Genomic DNA, 23,479 nt, shown 5'->3' with positions numbered 1-23,479 from the left:
ATGTGCTTGCTTAGTCTATTGAAACTATGCAGCTATCAGAAGCAAGTATAATGCTCTACATATCTAAGAGCATTATATGAACATACTATAAAGTGGGGGCTGATGTTGACTTTTCTGTTGGTCATCTAATAAGCCTTGAAAGAAGTAACCAATGAATTATTTTCTTTAAGGATATGTTTAAGATGTTGATGAACTAGTTCTGGTGAGAAGTAGGAAAAAAAGCCAATCTTCACTAACCTAGTAATTAGTACATATAGTCCAGTGCAGGAGAGTGTTTTGCTGTGGATGGTGGTTGGAAGCCTGCCTAGTAGACTGCTTTATTCTTGACTACAGTGTCATATGGTTCTTCAAATTTTTCTGTTTACTTAGTTTTAGGTGAATTTACTGAAAACCTTTTGGCACGTCCCGCTGCCAAACTGTTCTGCTTGTCTACTCTTTTATTCCTCCACTTTATTTCCTCTCTAAATTGTCCCTCTCTTGTTGGCAGCAGAGTGGCCATAGTAAAACTGAGGTTCTGTCTCCATAAACAATGACATGTGTGATTGCCCTAATTAATTTTCAGCAACATTTTACTGGTGAAAACTTTTAGGTTGGTGTCATCTTTTTATTAAGAGTTTATGAATCCTATCTAACCTTTTATATTTCATGTTTAATAATTAAAAATGAGGGAAGAGCTAAGAAACAGTGAAGATGGTTCAGTGATTTAGCTATTTTGTTCGATAATTGCTATATCCAAATAGTGCAGATTTTATAGCATAGAATTTACAATTCAGTTACACGACTTAAGATAACCTGTCCTGTGACTCTTGAGTTTTTTAGTCTATCTTAAAGCAACCTTGGTTTCCAGTAAGCGATAAAAACTAATTGGAAAACTCCCAGTGGCCAATTTTCTTGCATTGACATTTATTCCTTTTTATTTATATGCAAGTCAGCTCCTTGAAGTTCTCTGACTTACCACTACAGGATGTTACTGTTGTGCATAGAACCATATTCATCTGTGAGGAACAGACTCATTAAGGTTCACCTACATAGATAATTTCCCTGGCTTTTGACTTGGATATGTGCAGCCCAAATATGTAGGGCTGAGAGATAACAGACTCCTTTTGTCTGTGTAATTGGCTCAAGATATGACTTGAATGATATTTCTAATTTCCGTTCTCTCATTGTTGTAATGAGCAAAAAGCAGCACTTAGAGTAGCTGAACTACTCTACAGCTACTCTAATTGAAGCTCGAGTAGTCTTGTAATTTGAGCTACTTCTATTTGCAGTCTATTTTGTGGTCTCATTACTTGAGACCACCTGGAGGTGTTTGGACCATCCCTTGGTTTGTCATTAAGCAATTGTCTCTTCCTCAGCTTCGGCATTCATGCTGTTGTTCAGGGTCACTCTCTGTGCCTTTGTTATTTGTTTCATTAATATTTCAGTCCCTGAAAGTGTTTTATCTCCAGGTGAAATCCTAACTAACATCAGGTCTGGCATAGAAACTCAGGGTCATGCTGGTTGTCTCATAGCTGAGTACTTTTCTGTATACGGTCTGTAATTCTTGGCAGCAAGAGGGAGCTTTAAAAGTCTGCAGATATTTGATGCATGAAGGTGCCTCCCCTAGATGGGACATAATATGGAATAACAGTAGTGCTGGGTTGAGTTATGGTTAATTCTTAACACGAGGTATACAATTTGTTGGAGAAGAGAGTAAGAGTTGGGAGGCACAAGTCAGAGAAACATAAACCAATTTTACCTCTGCAAATAAGCATTTGATTCATCATTGTTAGACCACAAGAGGGAAGTGATATAAAAGTTTAAGATGGGGCCAGTGGAAGATACTGTGTAGTAGATACAGGGGAGTTGTGTGTGTGAAGGTTTACTGCTTCCTTCCTACATTTTCTGTCCTTCTAGTAATAGTAGCTGTCTCTCTTAATGTAGTTCAGAGGGCAGGCTCTAGTTGCCAAAGGTGAAGGAGAGAGGTATGGGGATATTTCAGTTGAATAGATGGTTTTTATTCAGCAGCCTCTTTTGGGGTTTCTATATGTTTGGGATTGCCAAAATTTAGTAGCTGCATATTGTAGAGAATTTGGATTATGGATGATAGTATTTTGAGAAAAAATTGTTTTAGACCTGGCTGACTCACACAAACTCAATGGGATGTGGTTTTCGTTAAACCTTGTTGTGTGGTAGTGCTGATAAAAACCAGCAGTTCCAGGCTCCCTGTGAGTGTGTGTTGTGGGGGCATTATATTAGGTGACTGAATTTGCTACTCTCCTTTATGTTGCACGAGAACCAGCCTTTGTATTTGATTCATTTATGGATGTTGTAATGGCAAGTACCAGAAAGACCAAGCTAAGGTCACGTGTTGTCTCTTCAGTCTGTGAAGTCTCCTGCAGAATGTGGCAAATAGCAGACAGAAATCTTTGTAAAATACTGCCCTTGGTCAAGTCTCACTTCATTATTGATCTCTCTTTATATATGACCTTCCTGGAAATGTGTTCTCTCTGTGTGTTTACATGTCCCTCCTTAAAGTAGAGACTGTTGAAAGAATAACATGTAATGGTGTCAGTCACTGGTGGACTCAGTGCTCTGAGCAGCTGTGTTCACAGTGGCTGCATTCAGTGCTGCCTTTTTTTTTTTTTTTTGATTACTCTCCTTCAAATAGGTCTGTGGGATGCTTACATTTTTTCAGTGTGTTTAATGTACGCTGTAGAGCCTTTGGTTCAGCATTTCAGGCTTCATGAATTTGTTATTCAACTTGTTGGAGAGTTGTATTTTTGCTCTGCTAGGCCATCTTCTAAACTGTTTATTTCATGCTGTACTTTGTGAGTACTTTGTGGAAGTTGAGTTGCTGCTAGGCAGTAGGCAATTCCTGCTGTGAAGTGTGCTTGCCAAGCATATCAAATCTTATGGAACCCATTGCAGAAAGTGACAAGCAAAAAAGTGGCATGTTTTTATGGAAGGTCAAATATTTGGTGTGTTTTTTTGTTGTAGAAAATAGGCAGTGAGATTCCTGGCATGGCTGGCATAGTTTTGGGAGACGCTTAAAACTTTGTGGTGATGCAGCTGTTTGTTCAGCAGCAGTTTTGACAACTGCTGATATGAGTAGAGAGAATTACAAATAGTAATATGGGAAAGCTGCTTTCAGAAGCCAGATGTAATCAAATGTCTCATTTTATATATATATATATATATATATATATATATATATTTTTTTTTTTTTTTTTTTTTTTTTCTAATTTTGGGGGAGAAAGATTGTTTTCCAAATTTCAGCGTGTCCTGTCCCATGTGTCCCCGCCCATCCCCTCTCCCCACAGTGTTTAGTTATTCTCTTTTTTTTTTTTTTTGTAGGTGATTTGTGATGGTAAGGAAAGCAAATTAATCAGTTTTTCTCATTTACTTACTACTTCTCACCTAGTTTGCTTATAGGTCCACCTAACAGTTGTTTCACGGATAGACTTAAGGTACTTTTCAACTAGAATGTTCCTTGACTAAACAAAGTGTGTGGATTCTATTCCTTCACATCCTCTTGGGATGACTAAGTGAAATCTAAACATCTTAATGTAAAACCCGCTTAGCTAGATTTTGGAAGAACAGAAGAAAATGAAGAGCTTGATGTCTGCTGGTTGCCTTGTTTATTGGTGGGTGTTTTATTGCTAGTTGGGACAAACCAATATTGTGTTAAGACCTGGAGCAGAGAAGCAGTTGTCCATGCAGGCTTTGAACTAGGTCTCTTAAATTTTACTTTCTCAAAGAAGCAAAGACTTGCTCCTGGAGAAGGTCCAAGGATGGCATTGAGAAGAGGGTAAGCCAGAGAGCTTCTTTAATTTTGGTGCCCAAATGACTATCCTGTGGACCTGGTTTCAGTGAGAACCAATTTAGCAGCAGTCTTGTGTCATATGGAGCACCGCCTTCCCCGCAGGTGGGCATGGAGTTGGTGTGTGTAACTAGATGTCTTTTGTACGTTTGCTGTATCTTGTTTTAGAAACACATAAAAGTCTTTCTAAAGCTTAATGTTAATCATTTCCTTAGATGCAAATTATTGGAAGTGGTGTGGAAGTACTCTGTTCTTGTTTTGGTTAGATCTTGGTTGTTTTTCTTATGAAGGAAAATGCATTTTCTTATCTGGAAGCTCATGTTTTTAATCTGTGACCTGAATCAAGCTGGATAACAACATAGCCAGAATTAAGATTGCACCAGCCCATTTATTCCCCCAATTATGTCACTGCTAGCCTTTTCTCTCTGATCCGCAGTACAAAAATTGGAGTCTGTTTAATTATTAAGTAATAGTGAATTTAGAGCAAATAAAAAGGAAGGTGGCAAGGATTGCTAAATGACACAAAGTAGCATTGAGCAGCCAGCCAGTGTGGTGGGCTGTGAGCAGCATGTGCTGTTTATGGTGTCACCCTCAACTGTGTACCTTTTGTTTCTGTGTTTGTCCCTAAATTGTAACTGTTACCCCTCAATGTGGCCATGTTGTGCTAAAGCAGAGATTAGTATGATGAACGTACTTTTCCACAAACCTGTATGAAATCTAAGCCTAATGGGTAAAAATGGATACGTTATTTTTAAGCCTGTTCTTCCTCCCTCATTCCTAAAAAGCAGCCCCTAGGCAAATCTATTTGAAATTAGAAAATTAATATTTTATCATTACTGTAGTCTCTTTTTATTTAAATAAAATTTGGGCAGCAAGTCTGTTGCTGACTGTATAGAATTTCAGGCCATTGAAAGTAATTGTCATGGCAAGCAAAAGTTGGAGAACTGATCAGCTGGTCAGTAGCAATTGTAGCTTCTGCAGATGCTGAGAAAGAAGTGATGTTTTGGCTCATAAAGTGGGCTTGCTTGTAAACTTAAAGATTGACTGGGACTTGACAAACCAGGAAGGGAGATGTCGCCTTAAGATTTTTTTTGTGTGAGTTTTGTGGATGTTAAAATCATGAAGGGCATGATGATCAAAACCAAGGAGTCCATCTCTTAGCTATGGATAAAGCTTCCTCTATTTCTTATCTCCATTTTAGATAGGAACACTTCTAAAAGTAGCTAGCAAATTGTAGTTCAACGAGACTGATACGCAGTTATAATAATGCAGAGAAATTACTGGTTTTAAAATCCAGTTTTCATTCAGAGATGCTCAAAGTCAGTAAATCTTTTTATGAATAATGTGATTCTTATGTTAGAAAATGATAAATTGAGGAACCTCAATGCATAAAGAATGTTAAACAGTTACTGAAATGTAAGCATGTTTTCCCAGCCACCTGTCTTTAAATTACAACTTTAGAGATGATTTTTAATAATAAAGTCCTTAACTGTCAAATGTGTATGCCATGCTTTATCTCTATTGGCATGAATAATTCCATTAACCTTATGGCTCAAGGTAAAAGGGAAAAAAAAAGGTATTAAGCAGTTGCATAAATGTCATCTCCAAGATGGCCTAATAAGATATAGAGTTTCCTAAAAATGAAATATTTTGATGTGACATCTTGTTCAGTTACTGGAACAATAAACTTTACTTTTCTTTGACACAGTCACTTGCCTTCTATCCTATAATTCTTTTCTAGTTTTTTTAAACTACATTAAAAAAAAAAAAAAAAAGAATTATAGAATAGTAGGATTCCTTATTTGTGAAAGTGTCCTTTTTTTGAGGATAATGGAATCGCTGAAGAACAAGCCCTGGCAGTGACTGGAGGAAAATTGAAATGGAGTGGAAAACACATGTTTGGAAACTCTGAAATGTTGAGAACAAAGTGGCAGAAAGAGAAGGTAGTGAAAATCTTCTGTTGATGAACTGCTTCTGTTCTTGATCTAATTTGATGCTGAAATGTGTAGTGGAACATAGTATTTGTCACATTGTCTGGGATAATAAATTCAGAAGTCTGAGAAGGGGAAATACATGAATTGCTACTTTTCTGATATGATAGGAAAGGTGACATTCCCTATCAGGGTTTTAAATCAGGGTGAGGACTTTTTACTGTTTCAAATTAATGTAACTTAGAACAATTCGCATTTTTATGGTTAAAGCAAAATAAAAAGTAGATAATAAAGTATGTACTGAGACTGGTTTAGGAGAAAAGGTGTGTGTGTAAGAAGTGAAATGGTTTGTAGAGTGAAAAGCTTGTGTATCCATCAGTGAGAAAGTAACTGGGGAAAAAAATCTCCAAAAAGCTGAAACTGAGGCTAGCCTGCTCTAGAATCTCAGCATGCCTCTCCATCCAGAAGTGATTGCTGTGTTAGGTCATCATATAATGAAAACCATTTTATTGTTTGGAGATTATGAAAGATTTTGTCTTCAGTCAAAGGATTTGTTTATGCTACTGTGCAGTATTCGGGCATCCATACCAATTTTAAACACATGAGATCTGGGATTAGACACAGTCCAACTATGAAGCATGGATTCCAATGTAGGCTAGTTTATGAATCCAAGGAAGTAACTAATACAATGCTGCATTCCAAAAGAGGAGTCTTACAGCAGATTGAGTAATTGAAGATTTGACTGGGATTTCAGTTGTCCAGTTGCAAAAGTCTTTATATAAAAAACATCTATCCCATTATGAATTCAAATTGGAAGTTGTAAAAAATCTGGTCCAGAAACCGGACTTAACTGGGGAAGAAGGGTGTGGGGAAAATTCACATCACTAAGAATACATTACACATTGGAAATATTTGGCAGTCCTACCTTGAAGAGTTCATGGAATTAGAGGGTAGTGAAAACTTGAACGTTGAAATGCCTAGAAATGTCTTGATTTGATTTTTTTCCTAAAGAGTGCATTTCCACTGGAGAATATGGAAGTGCTTAATTTGACTGGAAATGGGAAAATGAAAATGCTTAGGTCCAGTGAGTTGAGTAAATTACATGGGAAATGTTCATATTGTGTGCTTCTGATATTTTGGGTGTTTTTTTTAATTATTTTTTTTAATTGACTCAAACTGGGGTGGTGTTGGAAATGTCAAATTTTCTCATGGAAGACCTGTATAGCTGCTGTTCTCTGCTGACAAGCTCTGATGGTTAGACCATTTTAACCTCCTATTATATTACCAACACTTTACCACTTTTTGAACTGTAGTCATTGCTTTTTCTTAAATTCTTGAATGAGGAACTAATAATAGTTTATTATAATATTAGATTATACTAATATATTGCAATTCTTACTATAATAAATGCTCAAATCGGTGAACGCAGAATGCAGTTGAAATAGTTTATTGGTACAGCAGTTGAGTCTCCCTCTCCTCTAAGAAATCAGAAGGCAACATAGTTATGCTTCCTAATATGATGTACTAGTTCTGCTTGACTTTTTTTTTTTTAAGTTATTATTAATGACTGTCGAATGGATAAAGGGGATAGGAATGAAACCTGATGAGTCTTTAATTAAGACAAATAGTTATAGAATTTGTAAGGCTGAGTATTTATTCTGATTTTGAAATATGGGAAATAAACTAGAAATAGAATGTAATCAGTTTATATTGAGAAACTCATGAGTAAACTTAAATACTAGTAGTGTCAGACTTCTTTTCTGAGCTTCATAGAACAGCAGTAAAATTCTAGTTCACTGAGCGTGGCTGAATATTTTACCTTGTAATTGATATCAGTTGGTAATACATCTGCATTTGGTTGAGTGGCAGTGGGGATTATCCCAGTGAATCCCAGGAGCTTGAGGGAGGCTGGGCTGGAGGAGCAGGAAGCCTCTTGTCTCTGAATGGATTTGAGTTTAAAGTGAGAAATCCATTGGCCAAGGCTTTTCTGTTGTGAAATGCCTTGCTTTTTCTTGATGTAATTTTATGTGTCTACTTTGATCAGTGCTTGAGCAGTTAAAACTGCTTAAAAAATGTGTTAAAGCAGTGATTTCTGGCTTACGATTAGGTGGACTCCTTTAATGAATATGCATTTAGAAAAACCCCTGAAATTATTATTTTGTCCAGTTTTGGAATAGCAGAAAAATGTAGCTGTCTTTTGGAGGTATCTGTCAGTAACAGTTATTTCATAATTTCTGTATAGCACTGATTGTTTGTATGTCTAGTACAACACAATTTGACTCTGCTGCTTCCTACCTGACTGTTCTCTAAACAGGATGTTAATTTTCATCAGTGTTAGTCTGTAAATTAATTACAGAAATATGAAATCATGGGTAAATGTGTGCTCTGTGAGCAAGGCCGGTAGAGAATTACAGGATAAGGTGACAAGATGAATCAGTTCTGGAGAGGTTAATGTTGTTATTTCACTGTTGTGCAGAGAAAGCGGCTTTTGGAACTCAAGTTAAAAGTTATCCCTGTCCTTTTGATACAGTTACATGGGGCTTCTAAAATGGGACACGTACCATTCTCTTACTTCTGTTCTGCTTTATATATATATAACGCTTTTCCATCATTGGTTAATGAAGGAATCTGCTATCCATATCTTCTGTGTTTTTGTGATGGTCTGAACTGACTCATCCCTTAGGTCTGTGGTGCAAGAAAATGTGTTTGAAAGCTGCTTGTTTCTTCTGTCTCTTTCTGTTCCTCCCCCCACTGCTTGATTTGACATTTAATTCCTTATTCCCTCTCCTGGTTTTTACTATCTTTTAGCAGTTTTCAAAGTGCGTTATCCCCCTGCTTCTCACGTGAGACTCTAGGTTTCTGTGCTGTTTACTCTTGTCTGTCTTCTTCTGTGGTGCCCCTGTGAAAGGTGAAGAGGTGAGTTGTGCATCAAACTGTAACTCTAGATAAGCAAATGCTTGGTTCTGTGTGGTATGAATAGTGTCAGGATGCCTGTGAAAAGTTCCTGAGCTCTCCGAAGCCACAGGAAAACTTATTTTGTTGACATGACCAGTTTTTGCTGGGCAGTTGGGACTTAGTTTCCGTAGTTAATTCTGTCTTCTCTTAAGACTTTCCAAGTTGGCAGATGTACTGGTTCATCTGAGACAAGAAAGAGGGCAGGTTACTTGAAGAGGACGATGCAAAGGCTTATGATAACTTAACTTACATTTTTCTTTCTTAGAATTATTGTGAGAGTTGTACTGGAACCATGTTGCATGCTTTTACAGGTAACTAAGACATCACAGGTACTGAAAACCGAAGGTACAAGGCCAATGATAATGTTCTGTTTTTCTGAGACCGTACATAGAATAGGTTATGGTGGACTAAAACATCAAGTTAACACTACTATTGTAGCTGTGATAATGAGGATTTGGAAGGATGCTCTCTCTGCATATGTGGGTTTGTAGAAGTTGCTGCTCTCTGATGTCATTATCCTGGTAAAGGTGTATTCTGTACTTGAATGGCTGGTTCCCTTCCCTGGGGTAGCTTTATGGCAGTGCAAAACCCATCTTTGTGGGGCTTACAGTCATTCTGGGAGTGCTTTGGTGGTCTAGCATGCAAAGATTTGTGTTGAAGTGCTCATAGTGTTTATGTAACTTAATAGATTCTGTTCTAATAGACTCAGAGGAACGTTTTTCCTTTGGTCTTGATAGGAGAAGGAAAGATGACTTTTCTTGCTCTTTTCTTCTTGGTATTTTTTTTTTTTTTTATACACTGTTGTTCCCCCTTTTGTTATTTGTAGAGCTGTACTGCAGTAACCACAATGATGACTTCCAAGGTAGTAATCGATAAAAGATGGCCTGATAACAAAGGCTGAAATAGATGATTTGTACCTGAACAATAAAAGGACAATGAAATTATGATGAGGACGGCACAGGCTCAGAATGGACATCGCTGCACATAAAGCCTAGACTTGACTTCTAAACCCAAAGAGATTGCTGAAAACTTGTCAGTTGGATGGAGAGAAGCACTATCTCTAGGGCCATCATTTTTTAAGGGGCACAGCATCACTTCTGTCTGGTGCTCTGCTTTTTCTCCTGAATGTATAACAAGTATTCTTAAAATGGACAAACAAAACTGAGAATCAGTGAAATTAAAACGTACTATGATATGTGCAACTCTGATTTTTTTTTTTTTTTATTGTATGTTTTCCAATTCTATTGTTTTCACATGCAGTTAAGTGCATCATCTTTCCCTACTAAGCAACTTGAAGAGGGAAAAATGCTTTGTAAGTGGAAAAGCAGTATTGTTAAATCATTTAAAAATCAAACAAAACAGGAAGGTAATGGACTGGTGCAATACAAGTCGATAAGATAATCGTCTGAGATTTTGGCAATTTCTATTTAGGGCCTCCTTTATTTTTAACACTACTATTGAAAACATTGCGGTGGTTGGCATTCTGTTTGCTATTTCTCTCATCCTTTTCTTGTGGTGAAGATAAATTGGAGAGGGAAGGTGAAGAGATGTGCTTCATGATTACAGAAGGGAGGCTTTCCATTTGTTTCGTGAGGGAAGGGATGCAGAGGCACTTATGGGAGATGTAGGAGATGGAGTTGGGGCAGAAGTGAGGGCTGTAGTGATGTGCTAGCTTAAAATTATTTGGGACAGGTGTTGTTAATCTGTAACGATTTAAAGAGTTTGATCTTTGTTCTGGCATGGAGGCAGTGTCAGTAAGAGTTATGCACGAGTACGGCAAAGGAAGGCTGCCCAAGCAAAATGTTTGAAGCTCTGTAAATCATAGGCAATGATTGCTTCCATCATGTCCAGGTTTATTTAGCTTGAATAAAGAGATAAGCACAAGAACACCAGTCAGTTCATCAGGCTGTGAAGACAATCCTGGAAGTACTCTGTGATGGGAAAAGACAGAGGTGTTATCCATGTGGGGATATTGAAAAAGGGCTAAAACAAAATGCCCCTTTAAAAACAAAGTAGTGACTTGAACGAATTTGGGGTGTACAAAGCTACAGAAGTCTGAATAATCACAGTTTTTAAAATACTGTGCACAAATTCATACGACTTTTGCTAACCCTATCTAGAGGAACAGTAGCAAATAGCATGCATTCCAAATGCCCGTGTTAGTGATATTAGCCAGATTTAGGGCTGTTTTTCTTTTTTTAGTAGAAGCTAAGGGGGTAACCTGTGTTCATGTGACGTTTACTTGAGTCTGTTGTGAGTCATAGCAAACTGTCCTCCATATGAGCCAGGAGGTTGCTGTCCTTCCCCTCTTGGCAAAGAGTTGAAGTGTTAATTGGTTGTTCGGTGTAATAGTATAGATTTCCCCAGGGAAGTAGAATTCAAGATCTGTGCTGCTGTGAAAGATAGGTTTATTGGGGCAGGAAATAATTATGTTTCCAGCTCTTGAGATACAACACACTAAGTTCAGAACATCTCCACTTCATTTTATATATTTATAAAATAGTTTATTTTTGTTTGTATTATCTTGTAGTCCTAGCAGTTGGTTTATTGTGGAATGACTTGTGTTAATCAAAACTTTTCTTTTAAAAAATCTTTGTGGTTTCTGGATTTCCACTGGCTGAGTATTTCATCATCCTAAATATATGACCAGCAGTAAAAAATGTTTCTTCCTTTTTAGAATTTATTAGCAGAATGACCAAATAGAATTTAGACTTTACTTCTCTTGCCTCCTAATTGTTTTCTTACACGTGAGTGTTCATACTTGCTACCTAGTACTTACTGGGAACTGAATGTTTAATTCCCTGGCCAGTTTTCAAAATTATACTCAACATCTATATGTGGAATATTATCACAAAGATGAAAATACCATGGTATCTTTAATTGTGCTCTTTCCTCTGCAAAAACAGTGTTACCTTTTCAGAAGACTAGTTGTGGGGAATTAGCATGAATTTTGAGGTTATAAATGGGGAAAAAAAAGGGGAGGAGCCAAAATCCCCCAAAGAAGCAATCTCATACTTCTTTACTAGAACCTCTTCTATTAAAAACTCCTTTCCTTGCCTTCACGTCTTGTGTGAATCTCACCTTTAATCTGAAAGAAACATGAGTAAAAGAATAGCTCACACATGCCCTTGAAAAACCAAACCTAGTGATCAAAATAACAGTACCTTATAAAACTGAGTTTTTACAAAACCCTCATTTGATTATTCATGATCTTGATTTAAGAGCAATCTGTGCTCTTCAAGTAAATGCATGGAAAAACTCATTAACAGAAATACTATATGATTGCAATTTCTCTGAACAGGTACTTTGTGCTGGACTTTGAGACGGGGATTCTGCAGTATTTTGTGAATGAACAAAGTAAAAACCAGAAGCCACGAGGAACCTTGTCTTTAGCTGGAGCTATAATATCGCCCAGTGATGAAGTACCACATATGTTGGTGGTCTACTCTGCTAATGGAGAGATGTATAAGTTGAGAGGTACAGTACTACTTAAAGTGCCAACTGAGTCGTTCTCTCCCATTCCCACTTCTGCATCTCTTCTATCATATCTCACTTCTCTTTTACTTCCCTGTACTGCCAGAAAGTAGTGGTTATACAGCTATATTATTGTATACTATACAATAAAACACGGTGGAAGAGTAATCTGGAGTTAAATACCTGCGAATTTAAAATATATAGACTTCCAGGGCTGGAAGATACCTCAAGATGCCTTCTATAAGCTGTTACTGTAGCACTTTGATTGTATGGGATATCTTGTTTGCTTCCAAAGGAAGATAAAGCTGCTTTCATTGCTGTCCACAGGACAGCATTTAATTTCTAATAATGTTCTACCCTGCCACCATCCCGCAGACAGTGTGCAGTAATGAATTTGCTGATGGGTTGGAGAAGGAAGACTGTTAAGATACTCTGTTCTTGTCAATCTTTGAATAACTGAATGCACCTTTAATATAAAATTTTGTCTTTCCTTCTCCTAAATGTAAGACAGACAATATAGGGTACAGAAGAGTTACTTTGGAATAATTAAAATAAAAATTAAAGAATAAAAAAAAATAAAAAAAGCAGTATTCTGGTTCTAAGGTATTTTCAATATGGTTGATTGATCAGGATACTTTCATATTAAATTAGGTTATTAAAAAACCCGAACTGATATAAAAAAAGTGACATGTAATGCAGTGTTAACAAAAGTTTAAAAATATGTTAATTTTATTCTGAACACAATTTATCAGTTGTCTAGCAGGACAGAGTATGCAAGACTCCTCTGTGGTACAGTGTGTTGCTGTTTCATGCATGGAACTGAAACAGGAACAATCAGGAAGAGCTTCTGTTAAAATGTTTTGAAATTTGCACAGCTAGAAATCATGAACGCTTGTGGTTTCATTATCATGCTTTTTCAATCACTTGAGATAAACAAATACACATAATATGCTGCTTTTAATTTAATGAGATCTGTGAATTTGATTCAAATCCGTAAATAATTTTTATGCTGAGTTCAGTAACCATTGAGATACTCAATAGCAGAGAAAGTAAGAGAAAATATGTACTGAAATTATCCACTCTGTATTGGTATCTTAATTGGGATTACTGTAGTAGTGGTTTGTTTAAAACAAAACCAAACCTCTTTCTAAGTAGGAGCCACCTGATAGAGACTGCAGACAATCTTTTCAATAATTTTTAAAGATGTATAGGGGAAATTGTCATTTTCATTCTTGTCTCTTTAAGGTGCATGCTAATGACACAGGTGTACAGAGAGATTTGGTTGTACTAGGTTAAAAGAGAAGTACTTAAGTATCTGGGGAAAGGGTAGCTTGTCTGGTAGCTGATTGACAGCCTAAGTGTGAGAGTTTTACTGATTTAAATGTTGCAGGGTGGCCCTTGTCCTTCACAAAGAAAGACAAGTAAACCAAAAGTGGATTAAAAATTTTAAAAATGGTCATCTTGAGGTAATTCTGCTTTTAATAACAGCTAGAGGAGGTAACTATGAAGACGACTTACAAGCTTATCTCTTCCAACTGGCAACAGCATCTTGATTTGAGATTTAGATGTGTCATGTTGAAGAATTTACACATAATTAATGCAAGTAGCATAAATTAGGATTTGTAGTGCATCCTAACCAATAAATAATCTCCCCTCTTGCCCCACCCCCCCCCCCCCCCCCCCCCGCAAAAAAAAAGTATCGATTTATGTGTGATTCCCTGCATTTTTCTTGTTTCTGTTCTAGCTGCTGATGCAAAGGAGAAACAGTACTGGATAACACAGCTTCGATCCTGTGCCAAACATCACAAGGAAGGTAATTCTAAGGTAAATAATTAAGAGAGAGAAGTAACTATTATGTTTTAAGTAGTGTAGGTGAAGAACAGCATGGTCTGGATGATAGACTGCTGTAGTTAGCAGGTGAATGTTTAGAGGTTTATGAATAAAAGCAGCAAGCTGTCATTTGTCACTAGCTGAAGAAGGCTCAAGTCAACTGGGCAATCTTAATAAATAAGCATTATCCTATTTATGATAAATTAAGTGCATTTTGGATGCTGTCAATACATGGTTAATTGAGTGACTGGATCAACAGTTTATTAATAAATACCTGTGTGATGTTCTGATTAGTATTTAAAAGCGTTAACTGATACCAGTTTTATTTCATTTTAAAAGATTTAATGACTCTTTTTATAGAAGCTTGAGGTAGGTGTTAGCAGTGGTCAGTCTTCAGCTTCTTTACCAGATCTGAAAGAGGTCATCATATGAAGATTTACGGTATTTATTTCTCTTTGGAAGTGGTGTCAGAATTTTTGTCTGCAAATAGATAAATATTTTGGACAGGTAAAAAAATGTTTGGACTTCAAAACTAACAGAACGATGGGTTGAGGGTGTCCCCTGCCTCCAAGTAGAAACGACATGAGTCTGTTTAAATTAGAATGCACTTTGAAAGTGGGAGATATTAAAAACAAACAAAAAACTCCTATTGAAAATAAATTATTATTGTATTTAATTTATGTATGCTTTTGGTGTTAATATCAAATCACTAAAAAAGAAGTCCTGCTCTTCAGTCTTTTAAGCACTTCTATTGATATCAATACAAGAATGAAAAAGTTTGCTTTCCTCGTGACTAATTGTTTGCTATATTAAAAAAAAAAATGCATATAACAACAAACAGAAAGGATTCCTCCCTGCCCCAAGATGTTAAGAATATCAGTCTTATGTTAACTGTAGTCAAAATTATAATCCTGAGTATCTTTAAAAGCTGGACTTTGAAAAAATGGATAGTATTTTGAGGGGACTGACATTCACTGAAGTGTGTGAAGTAAAATAAAAATAACTTCTTGTTCTTTTTGAGTGATCTGGTCTTGTCAGGAAGGCAGGTATGGTATAATTAAAGCCCTTTTTGAAGGAGAATATATAACTTCAGTATTTCAGTACTTTTTCAATTCTTATGCATGGCAATTAAATACGGTTTTTATACAGCTGTGGCCCAGTAATATTGAGAAAGGTACAACTCTGTGTGATCAAGATACTCCTACAGTTGCTGTTGATTTGCAGCTCAGGGTCTTCTTGTGCTAGATAAACTCTTTATACTCAGTTGCCATCAATGAATTACTCCTCAATAAATTTTCTGGTTGCTTCTTGAACACTTAAATACTGGATTTGGATTTGTTTTTCTTCTTTTGCTTGCTCCTGGTAAATAATTCTGTATAGGTGTCTATTTTAATGCCAAAATCTCATTCCAGAGTGGCAGTAATTGAGTTGAAGCCAATCTTTGTGTAAGTGAAGTTTGGATCATTTTTCCTCCTTAAGTAAAAACTCTTGCACTTAGTAATAATTTATGTTGAGAATTTTTCATCATGCCTCTCCATGTTGTGCTCCAGCTCAGGTAGTAGTAGCTACATATTTTGATAGACTGAATTAATTGGTATGTCAAGACAAAAATCTTGGTGTTGTAACAATGAAGATGTCCAGCAATTAGTACTGCTCCAAAAAAAGCAAGTAGAATTTTAGGAATTATCAAGGAACAAAAGGGAAATAATACTCAAACTGTCAAATCCTTGTCTTGAATACTTTTATCAGTCCCCTTCCATTTCTGAAATGGAAACATTGGAGTGGGTGAAAGTAATTCTCATCACTTCTGTTATTCTTTTGTACACAATGAATCGTGTGTGACAAAACTTGACTACACTGGAATCTTTTTTTTTTTGATGATGGGAAAGGAAAGAATAAATTAAGGAAGTATGGTGTTAGTAAGTGCATTGGAGTGGCTGAATAGGAAGTATTTGCTAGTTGTTAATAAAAATACCTGTATGGGGAAGCCTCAAAGAAAACGAGCTGAAAACAGGTTAAAAATGAAAGGAGATGAAGGAAAATTGGCAAGTATTATGGGATGCTTTGGATGCCAAAAGTGTATGTAGATTTGAAAAGGGTTTGAAAGGCAAAGTGTTATTAGAAGGTCTTGATTGAGTGGGAGCCTATTAAATGCAAACCCAGCATCTGTCACAGGAGATGCAACATACAACTTTCAGAAACGGGAAGGACTTATATGGGGAGCATCTCTCTAAACTTGTTCTTGTGGTCTTGCACAGTGACCTACCACTGCTGTGGCTTTCTTCAGGTTCTGAGGCTCACTGTGCAAGAAAATAAAAGGATTTTCTTGACTGAGGGGTGGTGGGCATACGTAACTGAGGAACCAAACAAAAGATTATTTCAGATAGCAGAAGGAGGGTTCTTGCATTCTTCTTAGACTGATGAGTTACAGAAACTTGGCATAAGATGCTGGAATATGGATGCATTTTCGTTGATACAGCCAGCCATACATTTTAATTAGCTTGGATCCATTTAAGAAATGCGGAAGAAAACTAAAATATTTTTCTCTTAGTTCTGTGTTACAAGTCTACATCTAAAATCAAACTAGTTCACTTCTCACTTGATGTGTTTGTTAGTGCAGCATTCTTAGTTCTCTGCTTTTGTAAGCCAGAGAGCAAATAAATTTGTCTTCTGTGTTTTCAAGCTTAACATTCCAGAAAATATAATGGCTCATCTGAAGCACATGAATTCCCAACCACTGATGACTCTGCTTCTTACTTTAGAAGTGTGCTGTAGTTGAAGCAATGTGCTCACCTGGTCCTAGGAATCTGTCCTTTGACAAGATTTGTCTCTTGTTTTTCAATATACTCTTTTCCTTTCTCCCCCTCCTGTCTTCTCAGGGTTAGCGTATTATCTTAAAGGCAGATTCCCCCGATTTTAGCATTGCATATAATGCTAACTTGCATTTCATCTACAAGTAAGTTTTAAAGCTTCTTTCTGCTTTTCTCTATAAAAGCAGGTGATTAAAAGCTTGAACGTTACAACAATTAGACTTTTGTGTTGGGGTTAGGGACTGGAATAACATGGAAAGGTCTGTAATGACACAGAGAAGGGTATGTGCTTGACTTCCTTTTGCATAATTGAGGATTTGGCAAAAATCTTTTTGGATTTTCTTAAGAGCCTTACCATTGATAGGACTGTCATGATGTGATTTGTTACTCTACTGAAGCAGGGCTGGATCTCTCTCTCTTCCCCCTTCTCATACTTCGAGGGCTGTACTAAGTGATGACTGCAAATTGTCTGTGTTTCAGTGCTGTCACAAACAGGCAGATAGATACCCATGTGTATTAAGTTTCTGGAGTTTGAACAAAATCCAGGCTTTGTCTCTTGCGGGAACAGGCATGTTTTTGCGTCTGGAAAGTTGGAATCTGAGTGTTTGCTCCCAGCTTCTCACCTTTTACACAGCAAGAACAAGGGGCAGAAATTTCTAGCTGTTTTTTGAGGAGTAATACACTTGAAAAGGTGGAATGGGAATTGTAAAGTATGCAGTGAGGGGTATGTTTTGTCTTATGCAAGTGGGATATAGGTTAACTAGGGAAAAACAATGGAATAACCAGACAAGCAGTGGGAAGGTTCCCAAGAATACCAATGAAGTAACTCTTAGCTACAGGTCTTTAATATTAGAGAGAGAACATGTTTCTGAAATCCTGAATAGATATTATTGGAAGGAGATACATAGGAAAACATGAGAACTTGGAGAATGTTTTTCAAAGCTGAAGCTGTGTCACTATTTCTGTGAAATATTCATAGGACAGCATTCCTTCTTCCTACACTGGATCCAGATCAGCACTGATTTCCTTTCTTTTTCAGAGCTACTGCCTGCTTCACAATGCTACTGTATGACTTGCTGTTCTTGCTGTCTTTAAAGCTTCAGCTAGAGACTGGAGTGGTGGCGGAAATTAAGCAGAGCAGTGATTTAAAAAAAAAAAAAAAAAAAAAAAAGTGAAGAAAAATAAAATAATTGTAAACTGTTGAGTAAATTTAGTTGCATCCTAATGAACCATCCAAACGTGAGCCATACAGCTAACAAGTGGATATAACACAAGCTAAGTCTGTCACTTTGTTTTAATTAAATTTTACATCTTAATGATAAAAAAAGCAGTAAGAGGATAATGTTCTCTGGCAAATAATTCCCATGCTATAAGATAGTGTCCTGGGTTGAGTGAATGGTGGAGTTTTTTTGGTGGCAGGGGAGGGGGCTATCAGGGCAGCCCCCTGTGAGAAGCTTCTCGAAGCTCCCCCAGCTCCATGTCAGCTCCACTTCTGTTTGGGAAATTGAGCCAATCGGCTGTGCCTCTGCGATAACGTATTTAAGAAGGGACGTGGTGACGGGCAGTGGGACTGGTGAGGAGGAGTTGCTGCAGCTGCATGAACACCAAGGTCAGTGGAGGAACGGAGGAAGAAAGGAGGGGGGAGGTGTGCCGGAGCAGAGACCCCCCTGTATCCTGTGGGGAGACGGCAGGGCAGCCCCCCCTGCCACCCATGGAGATCTACGGTGGAGCAGACATTGATTTACGGCCTGTGGCTCCTGCTTGCCTGATCAAGGTTCTGTGCCAGAAGAAGGCCGGGGTCTCATGGGAAAAGGCAGCCCCGCTGCTGTAATTCAGTGCTGGGAGGATTGCAGCATGCGGGGGAGTCCCACGCCGGAGCAGCTCGGGAAGGGCTGCAGCCGTGGGAGGGAATCCAGTCGGAGGAAGTTAGTGACCCATGACGGAGCAGTGTGGGGAACGCTGCGGCCCGTGGGAGGAACTCAATTCGGAGAAAGTTTGTGGAGGACTGTCTGCTGTGAGAGGGGGACCACGATGGAGCAGGAGGAACAAGTTCCGGACACTCCCCTCACCGAAGATGAAGGAAGTGGCGGCGCTGACTGCACCCCCCATTCCCTGCCCCTGCGCCACTGGGGGAGGAGGTAGAGATATCGGGAGCAGAGCTGAGCCCGGGAAGAAGGGAGGGGTGGGGGGAAGGTGTTCTCAGGATGTGGCAATGCTTCTCACTGTCTTACTCTGTTAGGTGTTGTTAGTGTCTGTAATAAATGTATGTTCTTTTTTTCTTCCCCTAACAAGTCTGCCTTTTGCTTGTCATCATAAACGGGAATTTTTCCCCATCCCAGTCCGATCTCGAGCCCCAAGCCTGGCTCTCTGTCCCTTCTCATTGCCGGAGGGGAAGGGACAGAGAGCTGCTGCATTGTGGTCGGCTGCCAACCAGGCCTAAACCACGACAGATAGTCTTAATTTTCTTGGTATTCCCGTACAAATCTCATTTTGCTGAATTACAGATTGCTCAACCTCCACAGAGTGCCAGATCACACTATATTGGAAGAAGTCTTCTATGTCTGGATAGGATTTCTGTTTTTTTAGACTATTCTAAGCGAATATGATTGCACAAGTTTTAATTAAAGCATTAATCAACTTTGAAATTTAGTCGTATAAAATGCTTCCAAGATGAAGTAGGCTTATGCCTAATTTTTGTGGTAACTTCCAAGAATAATTTTATATCCATAAATTGTCACAAGCTTGTTAGTTCTTCTGTTTTGTACCCCTTTTTTCTTAACTGCTTAATGATGGTGGCCATAAAAGCACTACTAAAACCAAACGCATGGGTTTTTATACTAATTCTCAATTCCAGTGTGTGGATTAGTCACTGGATTGGCATATAACCTTTGTATTTCTCAGGAATGTGGCAGGGAACAGAAACCTTTATCCTGTGAAGTAGCTTGTGTCTTAAATTGTGCTCAGATAGTAACTCTCAGCTTAGGTTTGTGCTAGAATAAGGAGGTAGACGCCCTCTTGTTCGTGCTTCTGGTTTGGAGCTGCACAGTGAGCTGCTAAAAACTGGATGGTGTGGGTTCATGTTTCAGGTGAACTCGTTTGCTGATTCCCTGCAGCTGTAACTGACAGTCCAGTTCCCTTTCTTCTGCTGCTACCCTTTGTGTGGGCTCTGTTGTGTTTTTGGTTCTGTGTTAGCTTGGGCATCAGAAACAAAAATAATGGCATCCTACTAGAAAGGACTTGGCTCTCTGACCAGCTCACTGAGGACTTGGATGAGCACTGATGTAGGGGGAACCGGATTCTGCTTCCAGAAGCCTCTGGTGGGTAAAGCCTTGCCCTCTTCTTCCTCCTGGATGGAGGAGGGTTCAAATGGACCTAGCCAAAACCTAACCTTTCTCTGGTTTAGTCTGAGGCTTTGTATTTAAACCTGAGCCAACCTGATGACTGCATGCATCTGTGAGGGACTATCCTGCTCTCTTTCCCCTCAAGCAGTTCTCCTGGTGCCTGTCCCATAACCATCATCCAGTCCTTTGGAAAGGCAGTTGGGGGAGCTCTATCAGCAGAAAATTGTCTCTCTATGTCTATGTGTCTGTTTCTTTTCTGGTTGAGCTCCCTGGAGTGGCTTTCCATGAGGTCAAATGGGCCTCAGAGCCAGCATGGAGGAAAAAAGTCCAAACCTGGTCCTTTCAGTGGCAACAGCAGTAGCAGTTTAGCTGTAATGTGAAACAGCACCTGTAGTAATGCCTGAAACTTTGAGGTCAACATTTTTATCAAATCATTGAGGCAGATGTGTCATTTTTCTCCACAGCTGGAAGAATGGCTATAATAGAGCTTTGTTTTCTTCTTGAATATTAATAAATGGCGATGGGGACACCTTTAAATTTCTAAATAGATTATTCCCTGAGTATTTTTAACATCTGCATGATAACTGTTTCCATAAAGCCAGATTAGTGAAAGTTTCAAGTCTTTGAGTGTTGTTTTGGTTCTTCTATGCACATGAAACCTCTTCTTCTTTTGAGCAAGTTCACTCTTCCCTCCTCTGGTACGCTTGTCTACTTCCTCCTCTCGTCCCCGACTTACAGAAGTCAACTAAAGAATGGTGCTTCTAATTAAAACATCCTTTGGAAAGCCTTACAGTGGTGAGGCTGAGAAGGAAGCAGTGCTTGGCTGTAGATACATGTGTATTTGACACCCTTTTTCCTCCCTTTGGAAGCTGCATGAAGAGAAGAGTTGCTCACAGCTCTCTGCTTTCAAAATCCTTCTACAGCAATGGAAAAAATTCCATTTAGGACTGAACATGAGGCTGCTCAAATGATTCTTGACAAATAAAAGATTTTATGATGGAACAATTATTACAGTCTCTTGCTTAAAAGCAGGGACATGTATTGCCTTACTGAAGATGATGAGGCACTATAATATTCTGTCAGAAAAGTTAGTACCATAGATGGTGCTTTACACAAATGTGGAAAGTGTATCGTAAGCTGGCCCCTTTGCGATGCTGAAGCTTGGATGTTATGTAGATTGTCATTTGCATTTTAATATTTGTGAATGATTATAATGTAAATTTAGCAGGTCTCTGTTCATATTTTTCATTTATCAGTGTTTGTTTACTGAGGATGCATTGGGAAAGAAGTAGATGGGAATGAAAATACTGAATGGTGATGTCTCAAAAATTGTAATCACTTTCTGATAGCATGTGACGTCTTACTGCTCTAAAGCTGCATGCAGGGATTGGTTCTGTGCTATATATAAGCAGAGGAGTAAGGGAATCTCATTTCAGTATTTATTATTCTGTAAAAAACGTATGTGGCGCAGTGCCTGTGAAAATTATGATTATCAGCCATAAACAGATAAGACAATTTGCTTCAGAAATTAGTTTATTGATCTTTGGAACATTGCATTTATTTTCCAAAATAAACAACACTGCTTCTGGTAAATGGTGAAAAACACTTCAGCTTCTTTGTGATCAGGAAGGGCAATCTCCAGGGACAATGAGTCATGAAAACGTTAGTATATTTGGAACTTACTGTTCTACAATTACATTATTTTAATTGTTAGGATTTTTGATACCCAAATGGAAGCAATCATTATACTGCTTTTTTTATCCTGGAGATGGACACTCTACTAAAACAAAAATCTTAACCCAAATCTGTGTTAGCTAAGCGTACTTTAGCTAGCTTTAGGTCATAAACCCAAGATGAATACAAGTTACAAATTAATCTTTTATTAGCTTCTTTATTATTCTTTTATTAGTTTCATTATATTAGCAGGCAAAGTATTAGAGCAATGGTAAAGTGTAGCCTCAGGAAAGAATATTTGTAATCCTTTTGGGATGCTCCAGCCTGTAGATTTCTTGACTCATTATTGGCAGCATGCATTACTAATTGTTGAAGAGCTTATGTCTTCCTTTCATCAGACTTTCCACTATCTTCTTATTTATTTATTCGCAAATCGGAAAGAAGTAGGACCAAAGAAAACGAGATACGATAATAGTTAGAGGGGCAGATCAGTCATACGAGCGGCTCCAGGGGGAAGACCAGGGGATTAGGAACAAAGATCCAACAGCTCTGATTTCCTGGGAGAGTGGCTTTAATGAGTGTTGTAGGATGTGTAATTAGAGTGGTTTTAGCTGTGGAAAACATCACATAGATTTCAAAATGTGATTTCAGAAAATCAAGAATTTTGACTTTCGCACAGCTGTGTATCAGTGCAAAAGAGATGCTTGTCATTCCCAGTGTTTAATCTGAAGGAGTTCTGCAAAAGAAGAGCCAAGTATTTGGCTGGGACATAGGTGTTGACAATGTGTTGTAAAATTCAAAAGTGCAGAAGGGGCTGAGTGTGTAGTTCCAGTTCTGGTAGTGGCAGGAAGAAGCTGTCAGGAGGAATTAGCTGCAGCCCTGTCTCCTTGGACGGAGCCGCATCGTGCTCCGCTGCGGTTCGCTGTGGCATCGAGGAGTGGAGCCCCACTTCAAAAGGTTTTGAGTGGTGGTAGGAACTGCTTCCTGCAGACATTCACCTGTACTTCGTGTGTGACTGCTTTTGCAAGTTGTAAGTTGGAATTTTTTACATTTATCATGGGGCCTTGCTTAGGGATAGCTTCACGGGTAGCAAGAGGTCCTTGGCACTGAGCTCATTCAGGGTTTGTATGTTACTGATGTCCTCTCAAGAATAATCCCAAATTAGATGCTAGAGGATTTCTGTCATGGGCTGGTGGAATTTTCTGGTGCACTACTTGGAAATGTTGGGTCACTAGATGGATGAAGGGTATAAAGGGACAGAAAATGGAGGTGAGGAAAACTTGCTTATAGAACTGTAGGAACTGTTCAGACTAATGTATTTGGCTCTGATATTTGGCACAGACTATGTCTGTGTGTGCTAATTCAAGAGTGCCAATCTTCCTGACTCGGTGAGCTGCACAGGACTGATAACTATCTTGTGCTGAGAGGAGGAGAGGATGCTAGGAGAGGCTCACCAGCAGAGGTGATCTCTTCCCTGGAGATGACACAGCAATATTGTAGGGAAAGGCATGCAGCTGAATGGCAGGCACAGCAGGCAGTGTGCTGTGGTCAGCCCTTGCCAGGCTCTCAGCTTGTGTACCTGAAGATTTGAGTGTACCTAGTGTCCCTGTAGCAGGACAGCCTTCTTGAACACCACTCGCTGCTGAAACTGTAGATGGGCTG

The 23,479-nt window shown here is 38.5% G+C and overlaps 1 protein-coding gene across 1 annotated transcript in view; it reads left to right on the top strand.

Moving 5' to 3' along the window:
* The window catches only part of OSBPL10 (oxysterol binding protein like 10), a 120,611-nt gene that overhangs the window by 22,776 nt on the left and 74,356 nt on the right, over positions 1-23,479 (top strand). The window contains exons 2-3 of the mRNA XM_042806464.1: positions 11,990-12,165; positions 13,907-13,986. Of these exons, the coding sequence (XP_042662398.1) occupies positions 11,990-12,165; positions 13,907-13,986 (256 nt within the window). The remainder of the gene's footprint in view (positions 1-11,989; positions 12,166-13,906; positions 13,987-23,479) is intronic.

Source organism: Tyto alba, unplaced genomic scaffold (assembly GCF_018691265.1).
Source record: "Tyto alba isolate M040663 unplaced genomic scaffold, T.alba_DEE_v4.0 Super-Scaffold_46, whole genome shotgun sequence".
Lineage (NCBI taxonomy): Eukaryota > Metazoa > Chordata > Aves > Strigiformes > Tytonidae > Tyto > Tyto alba.
This window is presented reverse-complemented; position numbering and strand designations above follow the sequence as displayed.